Genomic DNA, 20,177 nt, shown 5'->3' on the forward strand with positions numbered 1-20,177 from the left:
ATTCTTGACAGGCTGGGTACTTTATTCTTAGTTTCACTAACTTTACAGTAGGCTACACGTTTGCACAGACACAACCAGATTCGTTCATTACTTCACTAGACTGACACACGCTATCGCTCGCTCTCCTCGCTCATCCACTCACACACACATACGCTACTCTCATAACAATTATAATTAACAGTTAGCTGAACATTATAGGGTCCCGGCCTTCCATTCCCTGTTTTCTCAGTTAATCACAGAAATCAACTACATTTGTCCCAGTGTTTGTGACACGTGAAATGAAGCAAAGAAATGCGCCTTCTTTCTCCGGTAACGCAGTCGTCTGCCTCTCATAAATGGAGGCAGACGAGAAGACGCTGCTCGGCCCTGTGAACGGAAAATTCAAGTTTAAACAACTCCCGGACGGAACTATAGATAGGAACACCGTTATCTGCAATCTCTGTAGTAAGGAATTTTCCTATCAACGGAGTTCATCAACCCTTAAATATCACCTCAACGCAAAACATTTGGTAGCAAGCTCGCAGGTACGAGCTGCCACAGCCCCTGAAGCTGGCACTAGCAGCCAGCCTCGTCAAGCCACACTCGACTGAGATGCAATGGCCCTGTCCACACTAACCTGGGTGAATCTACAAACGCATAAATATTTATCTGTTTAGCCTTTCCGTCCACACTAAAACTGAGAATTCCGACACTGAAAACTATGCTTTTCGAAAACTTTCGCTGAGGTGGATGAATGTGAACACGCTGGGTTTGCGTTGTTGTGTGGATAGGGTAAACGGAGGATTTCAGAAACGATGACGTTCGGTTGCCATGACACTGTGCCATGACGCTGCCACAAGCTTGCGCTCAAGACCGAGACGATGATCCAAAAAATGGCAGGTGAAATGCAAATGAGGATCTCTCAGTACAATGTACTAATTTATCTTCAGATACAACTCGACATATTGGATCAAACATATTCGTTGCTCCAACGCCGGAGGCGAGCGCCGTACTTGATGTTCTTCAGTGATGGTAAAAAACCCGAAAGACGGCAGATCAAACCATACTTGGAGCGGCGTTTCTGGACAAGACCGAGTCGAAAATGATTAACAAGCTGATCAACCGTAAATATCAGTTGATCGCACACCTGTAATCTAAACAGAGAGGCGTGGCGGAGTTACGTAACCATGACAACAACTGTTTATCAAAATAATTTCAGCGTGGAACGTTGATGCAAAACTTTACAAAAACTATAGTGTGGACGGAGATCGTTTTCACATTTACCCGGGTTAGTGTGGACGGGGCCTGAGATGTCGAATCTTGAGTGAGATGGAAATGTTATTAATTTGATCTTAAAATGCACCGGATGTTAATGAAAGACATGTTTTATATAAAAGAGACATTGAACTTTAAAGTCTATTATGTCTATTATTCATCGAATCACTCATCTGCCATAATTTACACAAATTAAATTATTTTGAAATACTTTCTCGGAAAAATGTAAGTTTGCGATTAATTAATTAATTAATCGCAGAGCCTGTAATTAATTCGATGAATTTTTTTAATCGCTTGACAGCCCTAGTTTTTAGACGACAAATGTTTTCCAGGTGCATTGCAGAAACGTCTGTGTTCTCTAATTTAAATGCCACCAGGCCTTATGTTACGATCATTGATGAGAACAATAGAAATGTGTTCATTCTGGAAGTAGGATGCTGTTTTGATTCTAGTCTAGAGGAGGCTTAACAAAGCTGGTAAAATATCACCCTCTTGTACATGACATTGCATACCGGGTTTATATTTTTCTACTTTTGTTGGTAGGACCCCATGAGTCTCATGCAGGCCTTTATTAATCTGTACCCTATTTGTTTTAAACCTTTAAAAACATATATGGAAGACCCGTCTTCCATCTCCTCTCTCTCTCCCTCTACCGCTGTCAACCAAAGAGCGCTATCATCTGTACTGTCAATCATCTCGGCCCCTTTCATTGTGACCCGCCCCCATTCAGAACTTGAAGACATTTTTCTTCCGGTGATTTGATAACGCGTCAAATTAGCATATTAAATTGCTGCAAAATCCCTTATAAATATATGATGAAATACAGTGTGGGAGCACAATGTTGTTTTAGGGGTGAATTACCAGCACAAGCCCTTTATTTGGAAATGATTTATTTTGCTTAATGTTCTAGTTTGAAATGTTCATCTTCAGCTCAGTGAAGCACTAGGAACACTTTATTATGGACGGCCCAGCTGTTATGCTAGAAATGTTATGTTATGTTTCTAATCTTGTTTTGTGTTTTATTAGTCCTTAATGTGCAAAGTATACAATGTACGAAGTAAATAAGACGCAAAGCCAAACCGGGAGTGATTCCAGAAAGGATTTTGTGAGAAGACCAATCACTGTCTTTGCTGTATCCTGTGCCAATGTGATTTTCTCATTTTCTTTTCACTGTATTACTAATGAATAGTTTGATTATAGATGCAGAAATTACAATGTGTGGTTTCGAATTCAGATTCACATTTTATTGTGAAAAGAGTCGGGTTTAGTGACATTATTCACTTTACGAAAATCAGAACAAAAACGAAACGTACCGTCTGGCTTGGGAACCAAAATACAAGGTGAAGCCCAACTGGATGCGCATGGCTCTGCAATGCCATTTTTTAACATGTAATCAACCTCGGCTTCCAAATAATTACGTTTATCTGCATTTACCCTGTAAAACCTCTGTTTTATTGGTTTCGCATCACCAATGTCAATGTCATGTTCGATCAAATGAGTACAACTCGGTGTATCACCAAATAAGCATGGAAACTCCTGGATTAATGCCGCCAGTTCCCTCCGGCCTGTTGCAGGTAAATGAGACAACAGTGTATCGAGGCATGCAGGCGCCTCTGAATTTTTAACACGACCATGCACCAACGCTGGATCTGGTGTACCCAACCCATCTTCTTCTACCTCCTGACTGGGAGACAAGACCGGAACTGCCATGCAAACTGCATGAGCCAAGCCAACCTCTGGCTGCACACACAACACAGGCGTCTCCGAAGTGCATGAATAATAAGGTTTAAGCAAGTTCACATGGCAAAGTTGGGTTGGTTTCCTACGTTTAGGTGTTGAGATAATGTAATTTTGCTCGGAGATCTGCTTTACTACAGTATGTGGACCTGAGAATTTTGCCTGAAAGGGTTAAGTAACAATAGGAAGTAAAACCAACACCTGGTCTCCAGGGCTAAACACCCGGAGCTCTGTTTTAGTGTCATACAACCGTTTCATTTTATCCTGAACTGATGCTAACTTTTCCTTAGCCAACAACCCAGCTGTATAAAGCCAATGGCGGAAAACCATTAACATAATCAATCAAATTCTTTGGAGGCTGTGCCTCTATCCAATCGCCCGACAGTGCAGCCAAAGGACCTCTTACTGTATGAGCAAAAACCAACTCATTTGGACTGAACCCTGTGCTCTCCTGTGTTACCTCTCTAGCCGCAAGCATCAGCCAAGGCAGACCCTCTTCCCAATCTTTTCCCAGCTCTGTGCAGTAGGCGCGCAAGATAGCCTTTAGCGTTTGGTGAAATCGTTCCAAAGCCCCCTGACTCTGTGCATGGTATGCAGAGCTTTGATTGTGGTGCACACGCAACTGCTTCAGAACCTGGGAAAACATATGAGAACAGAAATTGGATCCCTTATCAGATTGGATGACCTTAGGAATCCCAAAAATAGAAATAAATTGAGAAAGGGCACGCACAACTGACCTAGTGGTAATAGTACGCAGAGGATACGCAGCCGGATAGCGAGTTGCCTGGCACATTACTGTTAACAAATACACCGCTCCAGATTTTGAAGGAGGTAGAGGACCTACACAGTCTATTATCAAATGTTCAAACGGCTGGCTAATGGCCGGAATGGGATACAATGGTGCTGGTTTCAACTTTTGATTAGGCTTGTCAGTTAACTGGCATGTATGACAAGTTTTGATGAATGCCGACACATCTCTCTTCATACGAGGCCAAAAGAAATGCCTAAGTAGTCTATCGTAAGTTTTTCTCACACCAGCATGTCCAGATTCATTATGCGCTACTTTTAACACTGACTGGCGAAGTTTCTCTGGCAATACAATTTGGAACACTGGTTCACCCACAAACCTTCCTTTATGTGACAGCCATTTTCTCACCAACAATGAGTCCTGCAGAAAATACCCACAAGCACTGTCAAACAGCTCCTCCTCTGGCCGTACCAATGGAAATATCTCCTTCAGATAGGCATCAGCCTGCTGTTCCGCAACCAGATCTGAACGGGTTATGGACAATGGAAAATCAGAAAGAGGTATCGAAAACCTTTCAGATACTTTTGTCTTAATTGAATCATTTAAATGAGATTTCTCTTTTAACTTAGCCATTGCACGGGTCACCGCACACTCTGTAAAAACCTCTGGGAAGTCATGTTCACATTCATCAGCTTCCTCCATTACCAAGGGAACAGAGGTCACCACTGCCGGCGGCGGCGGGACCCCAGCCCAGACCTTAGCACCCCCCAGGTCGTTGCCCAGGATCAGCGTCACACCCGGAATAGGCAGTGCTGGGCGCACAGCGAGCTTTGCTTCTCCCTGGAACAGTTCACATTTTAGGACAACATTATGCAAGGGAACCAACAAAATATTCATGTCTATGCCCCGGATAGGAACCTTATCACCAGTGTCAGAAACATTAGTCAAAGGGAGAACACCAGCTTGAATGAATGAATCAAAAGCCCCAGTGTCCCTCAAAATAGTTACCGGTACTTCTTCCCCACCCTGCACCAAAGACACAGTCCCCTGCATGATAAATGGACGGTAAGAATTCAGAGCTACAACCGATGTATCCTCATTTGAACCGAAAGTAGGTGTAACACAAGTGGACACCGGACGAACTGGAGCTGCCGTAGCAACCCCTTTTGGTTCCCAATGACCTGCCTTAGGGGAATTTAACAAGAAGCAATCTTTTTTCCAGTGCCCCCATTTGTTACAGTGATGGCAAACCTTCTCCGAGTCACGCACATCCCTACTGTTGTTGGCGTTAGCTCTGGAATCGACAGGCAGAGGTTTATTAAATCGGCCATGCGACTCACTGGCAGCAACATAATTGCCACCGCCCGCTCTAAACTCTCCACGGTGCGTTAAGACAAAGTCATCTGCGAGCGCCGCCGCATCTGCTGCGTTGCGTGCTTTCTGCTCACTGATATATGTTGCCACACGAGCTGGAACAGAATCTTTGAACTGCTCCAAAATCATCAAATCTTGTAAGCCTTCGAAATCTTCCACCTCCGAGGCGTTACACCAGCGGTTAAAGCTTGTCGTCAAATCACGTGCAAATTCCAAATGACTTTGTCTGTCATGTTTCTTCCAAAATCGAAACCGCTGCCTATACGCCTCAGGAACGAGCTCGTATGACTTCAGTACCACCGCCTTAACACGGGCATACTCTTGACTGTCAGCCGCATTCATAGCCGAAAAAACCTCTTGCGCCCTGCCTGTTAAGACGCACTGCAGCATCAATGTGCGCGCCGAGTCAGGCCATGTACGTACATCTGCCACCCTCTCAAACATGGCAAAGAATGCCTCAGGATCACGTTCGGAAAACTTGGGCACCAGACGTAGATTGCCACTAATGTCAAACCCCCCTGCAGACCGTTCTGCAGGTTCTGAAAACACTTGTGCAGCCGCTGAAATCTTACCATCCCCTATCAAGTCCAATCTATTTTGCTCTACCTGCAACTTAGCCTGTTCTGTCTGCTGTTTCATTTTTTCAATAGCATACTCACTATCTAGCCTAAGTTGTTCCTGATCAGTTTGTAATTTCGCTTGCAAAATGATTAATTCTTTTTGTTGGTGGTCCCGATCAGTTTGTACTTTAGCTTGCAAAATGATTAATTCTTTTTGTTGGTCGAACGTCAACCGTGACATAGCTGCTGGTGAAGGCACCGCCGTTGCGGCACTTACTGCGGGAGCAAGAGACTCCTCTTTCTTATCCCGTTCCTCAGTTGAAACCGCTATACCACCTAGCTCTCTTTTCAAGACTTCCAACAATGTCTCCTTTAACCTTCTACCAATAGCTTCAATTTTCAATCCAAAACGATCTGCAATGTTCAGCAATTGGTCTTTGGTGCATTGATTTAAGAGCTCCACCGAGGGAGACTGAACAACGTCATCCACTGTCACCATCCTGGGTATTGTGCGCTTTAAGAGCCTCCTAGCTGGCAAACCAAACAAAAACAAACAAACAAAATACAATACAAGTGTCCCCCTAGCCTATATAAACCCCAGCTCTTCGTGTGCCGGTTGCGGAGGATTTCTACGCACTGAAGGCCACCGCAAAGGCCTAGCTCATACCAAAGGGGAGGAAAGGCAACCAATAACTGGCGACCCGCATGCCCCCCTTAGCCGTGCCCCCGAGTCGAGATATTCAGTACGAACTTCTCGCTACTGCCGCACCTGACGCACCTAGCCACCCCCCGGCCTAAACCAACGAGCTATTTTACCCAGGCAGCTAAGCGCACCTACCAGGGACACTCGTATCAAACAAATAAACCAGCCAGGCAACTTTTGACGTCCCAAATTACGTTTACTTAGCTGCACAACTACCAGAAATAAACAACTCTCCAACCGCACAAAATGAACCAAACAGCTACCGTACTGTACTGAAATAACCAAACCTAATCAAATTAACTCAAATTTAAACAGATTAATTCAACTCATAACAATTAACTGCATCTCCCCAAAGTCTGAATAACAAGCCTGTAACATTGCTTTGTCTACTCACCGGACTGTTGACCAAACAATGGAACGACGGAACCTCCCGGAAAGATTCCCAACTAACGTCACTCCATTCACAAATCCAATACAGGAGGAAGACTAAATTGGCGCTCCAAACTCACTGTACAAACAAATTATTGGACGAGCCCCCATTTTGTTATGCACCTGGCCTAGGGGCGCCAGGCTACACAACAAAAAGACGGGAGACAACAGTTTACCAAAATAAGTATTTAATCAAACCAAACCAATCCAAGTGCTCAAATTATAATAAAAGTATGGGATGTGGAAGTCAGTAAGTCCGTAGTGTGGAGTGTGTATGCATGAGTGGATTATAGGTGTGTGTGTTGTTTCAACATAAGTGTTGAAAGGTGTGCATGGCTATGGAGCTGAAAAGAACAGCCCGGGAAGGACTGGGGAAGCAGACTCTTATAGGGCGTTGGCACCCGGGCCCAGGTGCACGCCAATCACTCCCAATGACCAATTAAGTAGGTCTCTGCTCCCCAGTCCTAGAAACAAATGGAAGACACAACATACCGTCACACTCATCTATACCAACTGTTTCCACGTGTGCGCGCGTGCGTTCGACGAGCACGGAAGCGGCAGTTTCACGGGAGTGCCCCCGCTTGTTGTGCCGCTTGACAGGACGCTGGGCCTCCTCTCTGCCCGCTCGCCTCTCCATTGAGAATGCAGCAGGCGAGACAAACGCCTCCCGTGTGAAAAGCCCTTTATGGCACATTAAGTACCCGCGGGTACCCGACGGGTGGCCCGCACAATATGGATGAAACAGGTGAAAAATAATGTAGACAGCTGTGTCGGACACGGTGTAATTCGCGCTACTGTCGGAACACTGGTCGGATGGGGTTTTAAGTGTTGCGGGTACGGGCGGGTTCGGGCAAAATAAGACCCGTGCAGGACTCTGGCACTGGCACACTAGCCGCAGGTCGGAAGAACGAGTCAATATTTTGTGAATTGTCCAAACACACGTCGCAAGTTGTGAAATCTTCTCCTTCTCGCACAGAGAGGTTCACGCACACTCGATATTTACATAGTGTGTGTGTGTGTGTGTGTGTGTGTGTGTGTGTGTGTGTGTGTGTGTGTGTGTGTGTGTGTGTGTTCTCCACAGACAACAGGAGAAGTCAAAGGTCACCAGTGCTCAGTCTGTACAGCAGCATCAAACAGAGCTGGAGATGAACCAGGAGGAACTGGCCGACACACTGGGGGGCGGTAAGAGACTCTTACTTTGAAGACAGAGGAGACTATTATTTTTGAGGAGCAGTATGCGACTGTTATTTGCTCTTTTCTGACTTAAAGGGGACCTATTATGCTTTTTCGACCTTTATGACCTATAAACGTTGTTATAATGATTGATAGTCATGTTTAACCATGCACAAAAAATGATGTAGATTTTCGGGAAACTCTTCCTCTCATCTGGGCGCTTTCAGCATTTTCTGTCAACGCTCGGTTTCGTCCTTCTCCGCCCCTTGCCCCCCTCCTGCCAACCCAACTCCGTTGTGATTGGTTACCTTCCTTGAAGTGCGCGCGCGGGCAGATTTGACCGGGCATATGGGGGCGCGGCAGGAGTGCCTCTACGTAGATGGTTTCCCGGAAATGTGAACAAGTGAATCGCAAACGTTGTCCCGAGTGTTTAGCGCTCTGCACAGCCACCCCAGACTGTCAGCAGGGAATACGTCGAAATGCATGTACGTCATTATTTGACACTTTAGTATGGTTAAACATGACTATCAATCATTATAACAACGTTTATAGGTCATAAAAGTCGAAAAAGCATAATAGGTCCCCTTTAATTACTTTGAATTACTACTTCAATGTGGAGACATCTTTACTCTTGGGGGTTAAATGGTTTGATCCAGATATGTAGGGTTATTGTGGGTCTATCAGGTTAAATGGTATGATCCAAATATGTAGGGTTATTGTGGGTTTATCAGGTTAAATGGTATGATCCAAATATGTATGTTATTGTGGGTCTATCAGGTTAAAGAATGTTAAACATTATACTGCAGATCAACAGCAGAAAAACTCAGAGGAATAGATGCAACATATCTTGTTATATCAGCATAACAAGTCAATTTAGACTGATTGACCATCATTATTACTATCATTAGACCAATCATACAGCTGTAGAAATAATGTTCCTGAACCTTTTGAATCTGCAACAAGCAGTCCTTACCTAAATATCAAGAAGTTGATAATTTAACAGGAAATATTGACCTGGTTTAACTGATGTCACCTTCCACTAACTTATTATTCTGTGGTTTTCTCATTTAGGATCTGATGCTTTCGAGTGCCAACATAAAATCAAGTCTCGTTTGACAAAGAAGTTCAGGTGTGTGTTTGAGGGAATCGCTAAAGCAGGACAGCGAACAGATCTGAATGACTTCTACTCAGAGATTTTCATCACAGAGAGAGGCAGTGGAGAGGTCAACAAGGAACATGAGGTCAGATTGATTGAAACATCTTCCAGGAAACCAGCCATGGAGGATACACCAATAAGATGTGAGGACATTTTTAAACCCTTACATGGAAAAGATCAAGCAATCAGGACAATAATGACAACTGGAGTGGCCGGCATTGGTAAAACCATCTTAACACACAAGTTCACTCTGGACTGGGCTGAAGGCAAAACCAACCACGACATACACTTCACATTTCTCCTCACTTTCAGAGAGTTGAATTTACTGAAAGGGAAAGAGTTTAGCTTGATGGAACTTCTTCATCACTTCTTTATTGAGACCAAAGAAGCAGGAATCTGCAGATTCCACCGGTTCCAAGTTGTCTTAATCTTGGATGGTCTGGATGAGTGTCGACTTCCTCTGGACTTCAAGAGAAACCAGATCTGGACTGATGTCACAAAGTCCACCTCGGTGGACGTGCTGCTGACAAACCTCATCAGGGGCGACCTGCTCCCCTCCGCTCGCATCTGGATAACCACACGCCCTGCGGCAGCCAATCAGATCCCTGCTGAGTGTGTTGACATGGTGACAGAGGTGAGAGGGTTCACCGACCCACAGAAGGAGGAGTATTTCAGGAAGAGATTCAGAGATGAGACGCTGGCCAGCACAATCATCTCCCACGTCAAGAAATCACGAAGCCTCCACATCATGTGTCACATCCCACTCTTCTGTTGGATCACTGCTACAGTTCTGGAGGACTGCTTCAAAACATCCCAGATAGGAGAAGAGATGCCCAAGACCGTGACTCAGATGTACAGCTACTTCTTGAGGGTTCAGTCCATACAGGGGGACAGGAAGTACCATGGGAGAGCTGAAACAGATACAGACTGGAGTTCAGAGAGCAGGGAGATCATTGTTTCTCTGGGAAAACTGGCTTTTAACCAGCTGGAGAAAGGCCACCTGATCTTCTACGAGGCAGACCTTGCAGAGTGTGACATCGATATCAGAGCAGCCTCAGTGTACTCAGGAGTGTTCACCCAGATCTTTAAAGAGGAGTGTGGGCTTTACCAGGACAAGGTGTTCTGCTTTGTCCATCTGAGCATCCAGGAGTTTCTGGCTGCCCTTTATGTCTTCTGGTCCTTTATCAACACTGGGGTCAATCTGCTCAAAGAAAAAAAGAACCCTGTGTGTCAAGATGACCTTCAAGATGACCGCATCTTCTCTGTGTATGGATTCAGCTACGCTGACGATGAACTCAGCTCCGATGAAGATGAACTCATCTCCAACACTTGGGTCCATCTGCTCTCAGAAGAACAACCAACCTCCAGGAAAGTTAATTTTGTCCTCTACAAGAGTGCAGTGGACAAGGCCTTACAGAGTGAGAACGGACACCTGGACTTGTTCCTCCGCTTCCTCCTGGGCCTTTCTCTGGAAAACAATCAGAATGTCCTGCGAGGTCTGCTGGGACAGACAGGAACTAGCTCACTGACCAATACAAAAACAGTGTCTTACATCAAGGAGAAGTTAGATGATAATCTCTCTCCAGAGAGAAGCATCAATCTGTTCCACTGTCTGAATGAGCTGAACGACCATTCTCTAGTGGAGGAGATCCAACAGTCCCTGACATCAGGAAGTCTCTTCAAAACACATGTCTCTCCTGCTCAGTGGTCAGCTCTGGTCTTCATCTTACTGTCATCAGAAGAGGAGCTGGACATGTTTGACCTGAAGAAATACTCAGCTTCAGAGAAGGGTCTTCTGAGGCTGCTGCCAGTGATCAAAGCCTCCAAAACGTATCTGTAAGTTCACTAATAAAATGTATTATTACAATACAAATAACACTCTATACATAATACTAGAATATGTAAGTTGTTATGCTACGTTCACACCAAAGACATTTGTCGCATGGTCGCCCAAGTTTTGTCGCGGGACAAATCATAATCTGTCTCTGTGCAAGTTTTGTTTTTTTACCACCATTGATTACCACCATTGCATGTCTTAACCTGTTGTGGAAGAGGGAGGGACGTCGGAGAACCCAACGCAGTCTATTCATAATATTGTACTGACCACGGAAAAGGCAGTGAATGAAGTACTGATTAGACAGCGATTTATTAGATAGATAAACCATTGGAATACACAAGACCAGTAACCATAGCAACGCCGGTTACTGGTCTTGTGAAGCCCAATCCCTACGAGAGCTCCCTGTGCTACGGCGATCTGGAGGCGCACAGAGCTTTTGGGCATGATATTATATATACAATTATATTATATGATATACTTAAGCAATAGATCACGCCAGGCTGTGGTATGTGCTCATTATACCACTGTTAAGGGGCGTTGTCCGGCCCCGACGCGCAGCGGAGGGCCGGTGACCCCCTTCACAGTGGTATAATGAGCACATACCACTGACTGAAGTGATCTATTGCTTTTATACAACGGTTACTGTTATGGTGAAACGAAAGTCATAGACACACTACATTTAAAAAGAAACCAAGAAAGTCAAAGTAGACGTTTTATTAAAGAATACAAAAAAGTAGTCCCTCCTGGCTGCCGCTATGCATCGACGGTCGCTATGACTTTGACTTTGTATTGAATCATGTCGCCCCTTCGCGCTTGGTGTGAATGCACAGTGTGGGTGCCTGGTCTCTGAGGTACAACAGTGGGATCACCAATCAGAACAGAACAGGCGGAAGCGGGGGTTGCGGTGAAATCAACTTAAGTCATTTATTTATAAAAAGGTGCAGGGGAAAAGGGAGGGGGCAAAAGGCAACTCAAATCTTCACCGGGTTGGCGGCTGTCGTCAGGGTGCCCTTTCTGGCTCTTCCTGGGGTGGGGCCAGAGAGAGAGAGAGAAAGATAGTCCAAGGTTAGTGGGGTCTATGGTCCCTGCCACTGACCTCTTCGCCCCAGCTCGACTTGGGGTTCCTCTTCGAGTTGTTGGGGTTCCTCTTCGAGTCGTTGGGGTTCCTCTTGATCTGCAGGTCGGGATCCAGCACGACACAATACACACACACCGACACAACAGCTCTTCGGTCCACTTGAACGTAACTTCCTTGGTTAGTTTTGGAGTGATCAAGAGGGTTGGCCACAGGCCTCTTACCACGAGACTGGCCTAACGTGTCTCTGGTCTCCACACGCTCCTCCAGCCAGTCTGTCTTCAGCCTGTTCTGGTGGAGTTAAAAAGGGCCCTCTGATTGCAGGGCTAACTCAGCGCACCTGTGCAGGGTAAGCTGAGTAGTACCTCCCATCCAGAACCACACCCCTTGGCTGCCTTTGCCTGCCTTTGTGGCCACCCCGTGGCCATGTGGGGCACTGCTCAGCGGCTGGGCCACCACAACAGTTATAACTAACAAAACATCTGTAGGTTGTCTCATAAAATGTATCAAAAATAATTGCATCATAATATTCAGAAAAATACAATATAAAAGATATCATAAAATACAAATCGTATCTGTACGTAACAATACACACAAGATAATATACATAAAACTAGAAAATCAAAGTTATAATAACATTGAAAACTCCTTTGTACGTTCAGTGATAACGTATTATATTACACACAACACAAAAAAATTAATACTACGATATCCAATGTTTAAAACATTAGTTAAACTTAAAACACTTTCCTTTTTTAGTAAAATTTAATATCAGAATCTTCTTAGAACTTGGCATTTTTGGACAATTTCAGGAGTTTTATTTATTTGACCTCTAAATAAGTCATATTTTGAAGATCTGCTGTACAGACATTTAGTCAAAATAAATAAATAATGCATATCTAATACCAAATTACAAATAAAACATTAAGCACAGTTCCTAACATGTAGTGTATTTTGTTTGTATGCAGGCTTAATGGCTGTCATCTGTCAAAGAGTAGCTGTAAAGCTCTGGCCTCAGTTCTCAGCTCCAACTCCTCTAGTCTGAGAGAGCTGGATCTGAGTAACAATGATCTGCAGGATTCAGGAGTGAAGCTGCTCTCTGCTGGACTGGGGAGTCCACACTGTAGACTGGAAACTCTCAGGTCAGTTTCACTCAACGGTCACACAGTTCCACAAGTTCCACATCAGAGGAAGTTTACGGGTCTACATAAGTAGAATATGTCCTCTCAGGCTCAATACATTTTCTACTGGTGCCAATTACTTTTTCTATTTTGTGGCACCCTAACAAATGTGGTCGCACCCCCTTTATGAGACCTGAGAATGTCCTTGGTCACGTAACCTCCATCTGTGTCCATTCATGTAAACAGATTCACTCATCTTTAAAAAGTTGTTAATGTTTTGATTAAATAGGGGGTCTTTTTCTGCTTTTTCCGCCAGCGCCTCGACATCTTTCCTCACCATCCAACTCTTCATCCTCCTCCTCCTCAATCAAATACCTACTAATAATATCCAGCTGCTGATTGGATAATATACTCCAATAAGGATTTATCTTCTTCTCTGGGTCATCCAGAATAGTGCATTTCTTCACATGCTCTTGAATAGCGCTAGTGCTGCTGTGACATTCCATTGAAACTTTGTACAAAGTACAAACCAGTGTTTTAGTCTTCATGGGAACTTAAGTGGGTCGTGTTTCCTAATAGAGCGATCACACCGGCGCAGCAATACAGCCGCGCTTTAACTCAGCACTGAACTAAACCTTGGCAGTCTGCGTGCATCGAAGCGCTATTACCACTCATCTTAGCAAATACAAGACCTCCATCTCCCTCTATTTGTGTTGCTATGAGAGTAAAAGGCGTACGTTTGATTAAGTTTGTTAATGATGGTATAAGGTGTATGTTTTATTAGATTCCTATTCTACTCAGAACCATGTAGTCAGAGAGTAAGGTGGACTTTAGAGTTGTTTACTAAAGTTAAATAATGGATCCTTCTTATTTTTACAGACATTTTCAGGAGTTATTTAAAAACTTTAGTTATCTGACCTCATAGTAAGTCATATTTTAAAGATCTCCTGTGTTGACATTTAGTTAAACTAATAAAACATGCCTTATGACAAATTTCAAATAAAAAAATAATCACAGTTCCTAAGATTTAGTGTATTTTGTTTGTATGCAGGCTTAATGACTGTCATCTGTCAGAGACATGCTGTGAAGCTCTGTCCTCAGCTCTCAGCTCCAACAACTCTAGACTGAGAGAGCTGGACCTGAGTAACAATGATCTGCAGGATTCAGGAGTGAAGCTGCTCTCTGCTGGACTGGGGAGTCCACACTGTACACTGGAAACTCTAAGGTCGGTTTTACTCAATGGTCAAACAGTTACACAACAAGTTCTACATCAGAGGACATTGAACAGATTTACCTCCAGAAAGTTAACAAGCCTAAATAAATACGTAGAATATGTCCTCTCAGGGCTCAAGACACATTTTCTACTTGTGCCAATTACTTTTTAATTTGGTGGCACCCTAACAAATGTCATAGCAGCCCTATATTAGACGTGAGAATTTTCCTTGGTCACGTACCATCCATCTGTGTCCATTCATGTGAAAAGATTCACTCACCTTTCATCAGTTGTTAATGTTTTGATTAAATAGGGGGTCTTTTTCTGTTTTTAACGCCAGCGCCTCGACATCTCTTTCCTCACCAACCATCTCCTCCTCCTCCTCCTCCTCCTCCTCCTCCTCCTCCTCCTCCTCTTCAATCAAATACCTACTAATAATAACCAGCTGCTGATTGGATAATATACTCCAATAAGGATTTATCTTCTTCTCTGGGTCATCCAGAATAGTGCATTTCTTCACATGCTCTTGAATAGCGCTAGTGCTGCTGTGACATTCCATTGAAACTTTGCACAAAGTACAAACCAGTGTTTTAGTTTCTGATCAAAGCAGAGTGTCTTCATGAGAACTTAAGTGGGTCGTGTTTCCCAATAGAGCGATCACACCGGCGCAGCAATACAGCCACGCTTTAACTCAGCACTGAACTAAACCTTGGAAGTCTGTGTGCATCGCAGCGCCATTACCACTCATCTTAGCAAACACAAGACCTCCATCTCACTCTATTTGTGTTGCCATGAGAGTAAAAGGTGTACGTTGGATTCAGTTTGTTAATGATGGTATAAGGTGTATGTTTTATTACATTCCTATTCTACTCAGAACCATGTAGTCAGACACAGCTGCGTTTCCATCCCCCTGCTTTTATGAAAATGTTGAAGTATCGAATCAGTAAACGGTGATGGAAACACCAAAATTCGCATAAAAATCCTCTTAATTCTCAAAAAGAATTCTGCTCGCTTGAGGTGGTTTTTGATGTATGCGAAAGAGAGTAAATGCGCAAAATGGGAGATGGAAACACTTTTCGAAACACCTGTGACGTAGCGAACATTGAAGACACGGGACTGACAACGATTTCCACATAACGACCGGGCATAGCAACCCCGTCAAAATCAACTTGTAGCGTCAATATCTATTGTTAAGTGTTTCTATCTCCTTTAATTATACCATGGTCTGGGGGAATACTCGATTCTGATTGGCTGCAGGGTGTCCATTAATCCCTGACATATAGACACCTTCTAAGTAGTTTCAGTCAAATTGTCTGTTCAGCCTTCAAAAGGAGAGCTGGTAAATTGTGAAAAATGCATTAAACTGTAATCAGAAAACGTGGTTATATGCTATAGACCCTAGAGTATCTGTGGTATAAAGGCGGGGAGGAATTTCAAATGATCAATATGTACACTGTATCCTTTAAATACTTCCATGGAACAGATGGGCAACGTGAATAATAGATACGTGTAGACCGATGGAGAGGTAAAAGTTTTCCTTGCTCCCATCGAAGAAAAAAACATTACAGCTTTTTTAGATGGAAAACAACAACTAAATTCCACCATATACCTAAGAGAGAGCATGTTATCAAAAGGATACGAGAAGTCCTGGAATGTGTGTAGTTCCGCTCCAACCACTTGATGGAAATGCACCTAATTCAAATTTCTTTTTTGCGAACATTCTAATGATTTGCTTCACCTTTTAGATGGAAACGTGACTAGAAAGGTGCACTTCAGAGTTGTTTAGTAAAGTTAAATAACGGATTCTTCTTTTAACTAAAGGTTATCTTAAATCTATAGTTATCTGACCTCTGAGTATGCAATAATTTAAAGATCTACTGTATTGACATTTAGTTAAACTAATAAAACATGTCTTGTGACATATTTTAAAAAAATAATAATAATCACAGTTCCTAACATGTTGTGTTTATTGTTTGTGTGAAGGCTGACTGGCTGTCATCTGTCAGAGACATGCTGTGAAGCTCTGGACTCAGTTCTTAGCTCAAACTCCTCTAGTCTGAGAGAGCTGGACCTGAGTACCAACGATCTACAGGATTCAGGAGTGAAGCTGCTCTCTGCTGGACTGGGGAGTCCACACTGTACACTGGAAACTCTCAGGTCAGTTTTACTCAATGGTCAAACAGTTACATCACAAGTTCTACATCAGAGGACAGTTATAAACCCAGCTTATAACTCAGTACCTGTGATGACCACATCCATGACTTTGTATCATTGGAGATGTAACACCTTGTTGTTTAGGTGGATATTCTAATACATCCATATGCCTGCAACCTTTCAATTATAAATATAAAATTAACTCAAAATATAATGCTATTGCCCCCCCACTGTCCCCTCTATAGGAGACAATGATAGTTTAGAGCGGGGTGAAGTACAGGGGGTCTTGGAGAGTCTTACCCCTAGCTGGACACCTCAGACCCCCTGAAAGCCTCAAAAGAAACATTTTGGAGGGTCTCTGGAAAGAATAATTTGAAACTTGCAATTGTCAAACAAAACGTGTTTGAAAGATGACTATATCCAGTACTCATTATTTAAATAGCTAATTCTTTACTCACAAATATGAATAGGACACAGAATAACATTGTTATATTGTGTACCCAGTGAAGAGACAAACTCATTAAAGCTCTATTCATTATGAACTAATAAATAAGGAAAGCCAAGGATTAATACTTGTTAATTGATAGTTAAGTCCAGCTGTATTTCAACAGCTGTAAGCAGTGGTGTAGTGGTTCTAGGAGAAGTGGGGATACTCTTAATGTCTTAAAGCACCCTGTGTTATAACCAGTAACATTAAGAATACTCTTGCATGTTTAGTGCTCCCATAAATGGGCCAGTAATGTTGGGACATTGTCACTTAACTTGTGCTGCTTGGCCAGGATTGTCTTTGCATCAGTCCTGGCCCACAGACTATAGGGTGAGACCACAACATTATTATGCATTCTGAGTGAACTATTGCTGATTCCTGAGTCCATCCACACATGGAAATAGGACAACTACTCTCACCGTGTAAGTAGTCTATCGGCCAGTCGTTTATTTAGTAAACTGTCTCTTGTACCGATGATGATGGCCAGAGTGCTGCCATTAGAAAATTAACATTATTTGTCAAAGGGGGTTTGCAAATATTACTGCAAGGTATTGTATGTTACTTATCTTAAATGTATTTTAAGTTTCACATGAATACATTTTAAATTCTAATAGATTAAGTTGTTGTTTTGAGCACTGCTTCATACAGCAGGTCTGAACATCACTGACTGCTTCAATGAGTCACTTAAACCGTTAGAACGGAGCATGAATCACAGGAAGGCCTGTGCCTGTGATCTTTCATTTGTTTTCTGAAATTAAAATGTTGTTACTACCTTTTTGGGCCATCACCAGTTTGCACCCCTGATAATAATACTTTTGATTGTGTTAGTGTTTTCCCTGCTAGATCGGTAGTACAATCTAACCGAGTTCTAGGTAAAGGTGATACTTTAATCAAGTGAAATATAAAGAAGTCAAAGTCCTGTGGTTGAGTGGACCTCGCTCCACAGCGGAATAGAGACTAGGGCTTGGGGCGCTACAATGCTGATATATTATGTGGCCGTTGAATACCCGCTTGTTTCTGGGAAGGCCTTCTTCCACGGGTGGCGCTGTGGCAAATGGTCCCAATCCAAATGTGGAGTGGTTTAGAAAACCTAACGTATTATGGCTGAGAAGCTTTCTCTTGGCCATCTTCAACCGCTGGCCAGAAGGAGTCCACACATCCACACACACCTCATCGTCGGTGTCCCTTCACTGGACCAGGAAGTGCTTCATAAAAGGACCGTCACCAAGGCAACGCCACTTGTGTTTGGAGCAGGACGTTCACAAACTGGTTGGCAGACTGGAAAAACACAGGATTTCACGCACGCATGCGCGCGCGTGTGTGTGTGTGTGTGTGTGTGTGTGTGTGTTTGTGTGTGCGTGTGTGTGTGTGTGTGTGTGTGTGTGTGTGTGTGTGTGTGTGTGTGTGTGTGTGTGTGTGTGTGTGTGTGTGTGTGTGTAGCTTGTCTGGCTGCCTGGTCACACAGGAGGGCTGTGCTTCTCTGGCCTCAGCTCTGAGCTCCAACCCCTCCCATCTGAGAGAGCTGGACCTGAGCTACAATCACCCAGGAGACTCTGGAGCTGCGCTGCTCTCTGCTGGACTGGAGGATCCACGCTGGAGACTGGACACTCTCAGGTATGGAGAGGACAGCTCACCACACAGGGACAAAGTCTCCTACAAGGATTCATGCTGCTGCTAGATGAAGTGGTTTGAAGAGGCCGCTGTCACTCATGTTGTGTAGAACGTTATGAGACGGCAGATGATGAAGGTGAATGTTTCAACATGCTGCTCTCACTTTGTGTCCCCCCCAGTGTGGAGCACGGTGGAGTGTGGAGGCTGAAACCAGCTCTTAAGAAGTGTAAGTGTCTGTTTGATTCATCACATCACACACTCACTATTGAGATGGAAAGTCCATCCACACAGCAGGAAGTGAGGTCACATCCTACTGGGAATGAAGATGATGGCTGACATCATGTATCTTACGTATATTAATACTGTCGAATCATCATGAAGCTAACATCTGGGCTCGGGGGGGGGGGGGGGGGGGGGGGGTGGCTGAGAGGGGGGCCTGAGGGGTGGGGGGGGGGGCGTTTTGGGGGAGGGGGTGCTGAGGGTCCCGGTCCGGGTCCGGGCCCCCCTCCTGGTTCTGGTTCAGGTCATGGTCCTGGACTATAATGAAAATGAATGTAACAATAACATCACATGCCCCCTTCCCCCCTCACATGTCATGTTCAGGAGAACAGTACCAGTGATGATGAAGAGCGGTTCAGCAGCTCATCATGTCTGGTTCTCCCTCAGATGCCTGTGACCTCACACTGGACCCCAACACGGCCCACAGACACCTCTCTTTGTCTGAGGACAACAGGAAGGTGACGGGGGTTGGAGAGGACCAGTCGTATCCGGATCACCCAGAGAGATTTCACCACTGGCCCCAGGTGTTGGGTAGAGAGGCTCTGACTGGCCGCTGTTACTGGGAGGTAGAGTGGGAAGAATGGGTTTATATAGGAGTGATATACAGAGGAATAAAAAGGAGCGGAGGGGGTGGTGACAGTGGGCTTGAACTGAACAAGTCCTGGTGTCTTGATTGTTCTTATGATGGTTACTCTGCCCGGTACAACGGTATAGAGACAGCCCTCCCTCTCCGCCCCGCTGGCTCCACCAGAGTAGGAGTGTATCTGGACCGGCCTGCTGGCTCTCTGTCCTTCTACAGAGTGTCCCCAGGTGGAGGAGGGTCCTCAGACACACTGACACTCATCGACACCGTCTGGTCCTCCTTCACCCAGGAGGACCTCCTCCCTGGGGTCTGGGTATGGAGGGGGGGGTCCTCAGCGTCTCTGTGTCGGTTGTAGACAAACACACACACACAGACACATGAAGGGTGCGTGAGGGGGCTGAGGGGGGGGTGAGGGTGAGGTTCGGTGGGGGGGGGGGGGGGGTTAATACGCGGCTCCTCCCTGGGATTGGGATAGGAGGAGGGTGAACACACACACACACACCAAGGGTGCTGAGGGGGGGGGGTCCTCGGGGGTCGGCGGGGCCTCAGTGTATCTCTCTCAACACACACATGAGGGGCTGGGGGGGGGGCTGAGGAGGGGGGTTCCATTTTTGTAAAACTCGAAGCACAAATCTCCTCATTGAGCCCACTTGGTTCACCTGGAGACCACTGGCCTTCAGAAC

General features: G+C 44.6%; 1 protein-coding gene across 1 annotated transcript in view; it reads left to right on the forward strand.

Annotated features, from left to right (window-relative positions):
* Positions 1-19,863, forward strand: part of LOC130381848 (NACHT, LRR and PYD domains-containing protein 3-like) — a 21,915-nt gene extending 2,052 nt beyond the window's left edge. The window contains exons 3-10 of the mRNA XM_056589663.1: positions 7,887-7,987; positions 9,050-10,970; positions 13,015-13,188; positions 14,219-14,392; positions 16,364-16,537; positions 18,462-18,635; positions 18,812-18,858; positions 19,299-19,863. Of these exons, the coding sequence (XP_056445638.1) occupies positions 7,887-7,987; positions 9,050-10,970; positions 13,015-13,188; positions 14,219-14,392; positions 16,364-16,537; positions 18,462-18,635; positions 18,812-18,858; positions 19,299-19,849 (3,316 nt within the window). The 3' untranslated portion in view covers positions 19,850-19,863. The remainder of the gene's footprint in view (positions 1-7,886; positions 7,988-9,049; positions 10,971-13,014; positions 13,189-14,218; positions 14,393-16,363; positions 16,538-18,461; positions 18,636-18,811; positions 18,859-19,298) is intronic.
* The last annotated feature ends 314 nt before the right edge of the window (positions 19,864-20,177 follow it).

This window comes from Gadus chalcogrammus, chromosome 4 (genome assembly GCF_026213295.1).
Source record: "Gadus chalcogrammus isolate NIFS_2021 chromosome 4, NIFS_Gcha_1.0, whole genome shotgun sequence".
In the NCBI taxonomy this organism is placed as follows: domain Eukaryota; kingdom Metazoa; phylum Chordata; class Actinopteri; order Gadiformes; family Gadidae; genus Gadus; species Gadus chalcogrammus.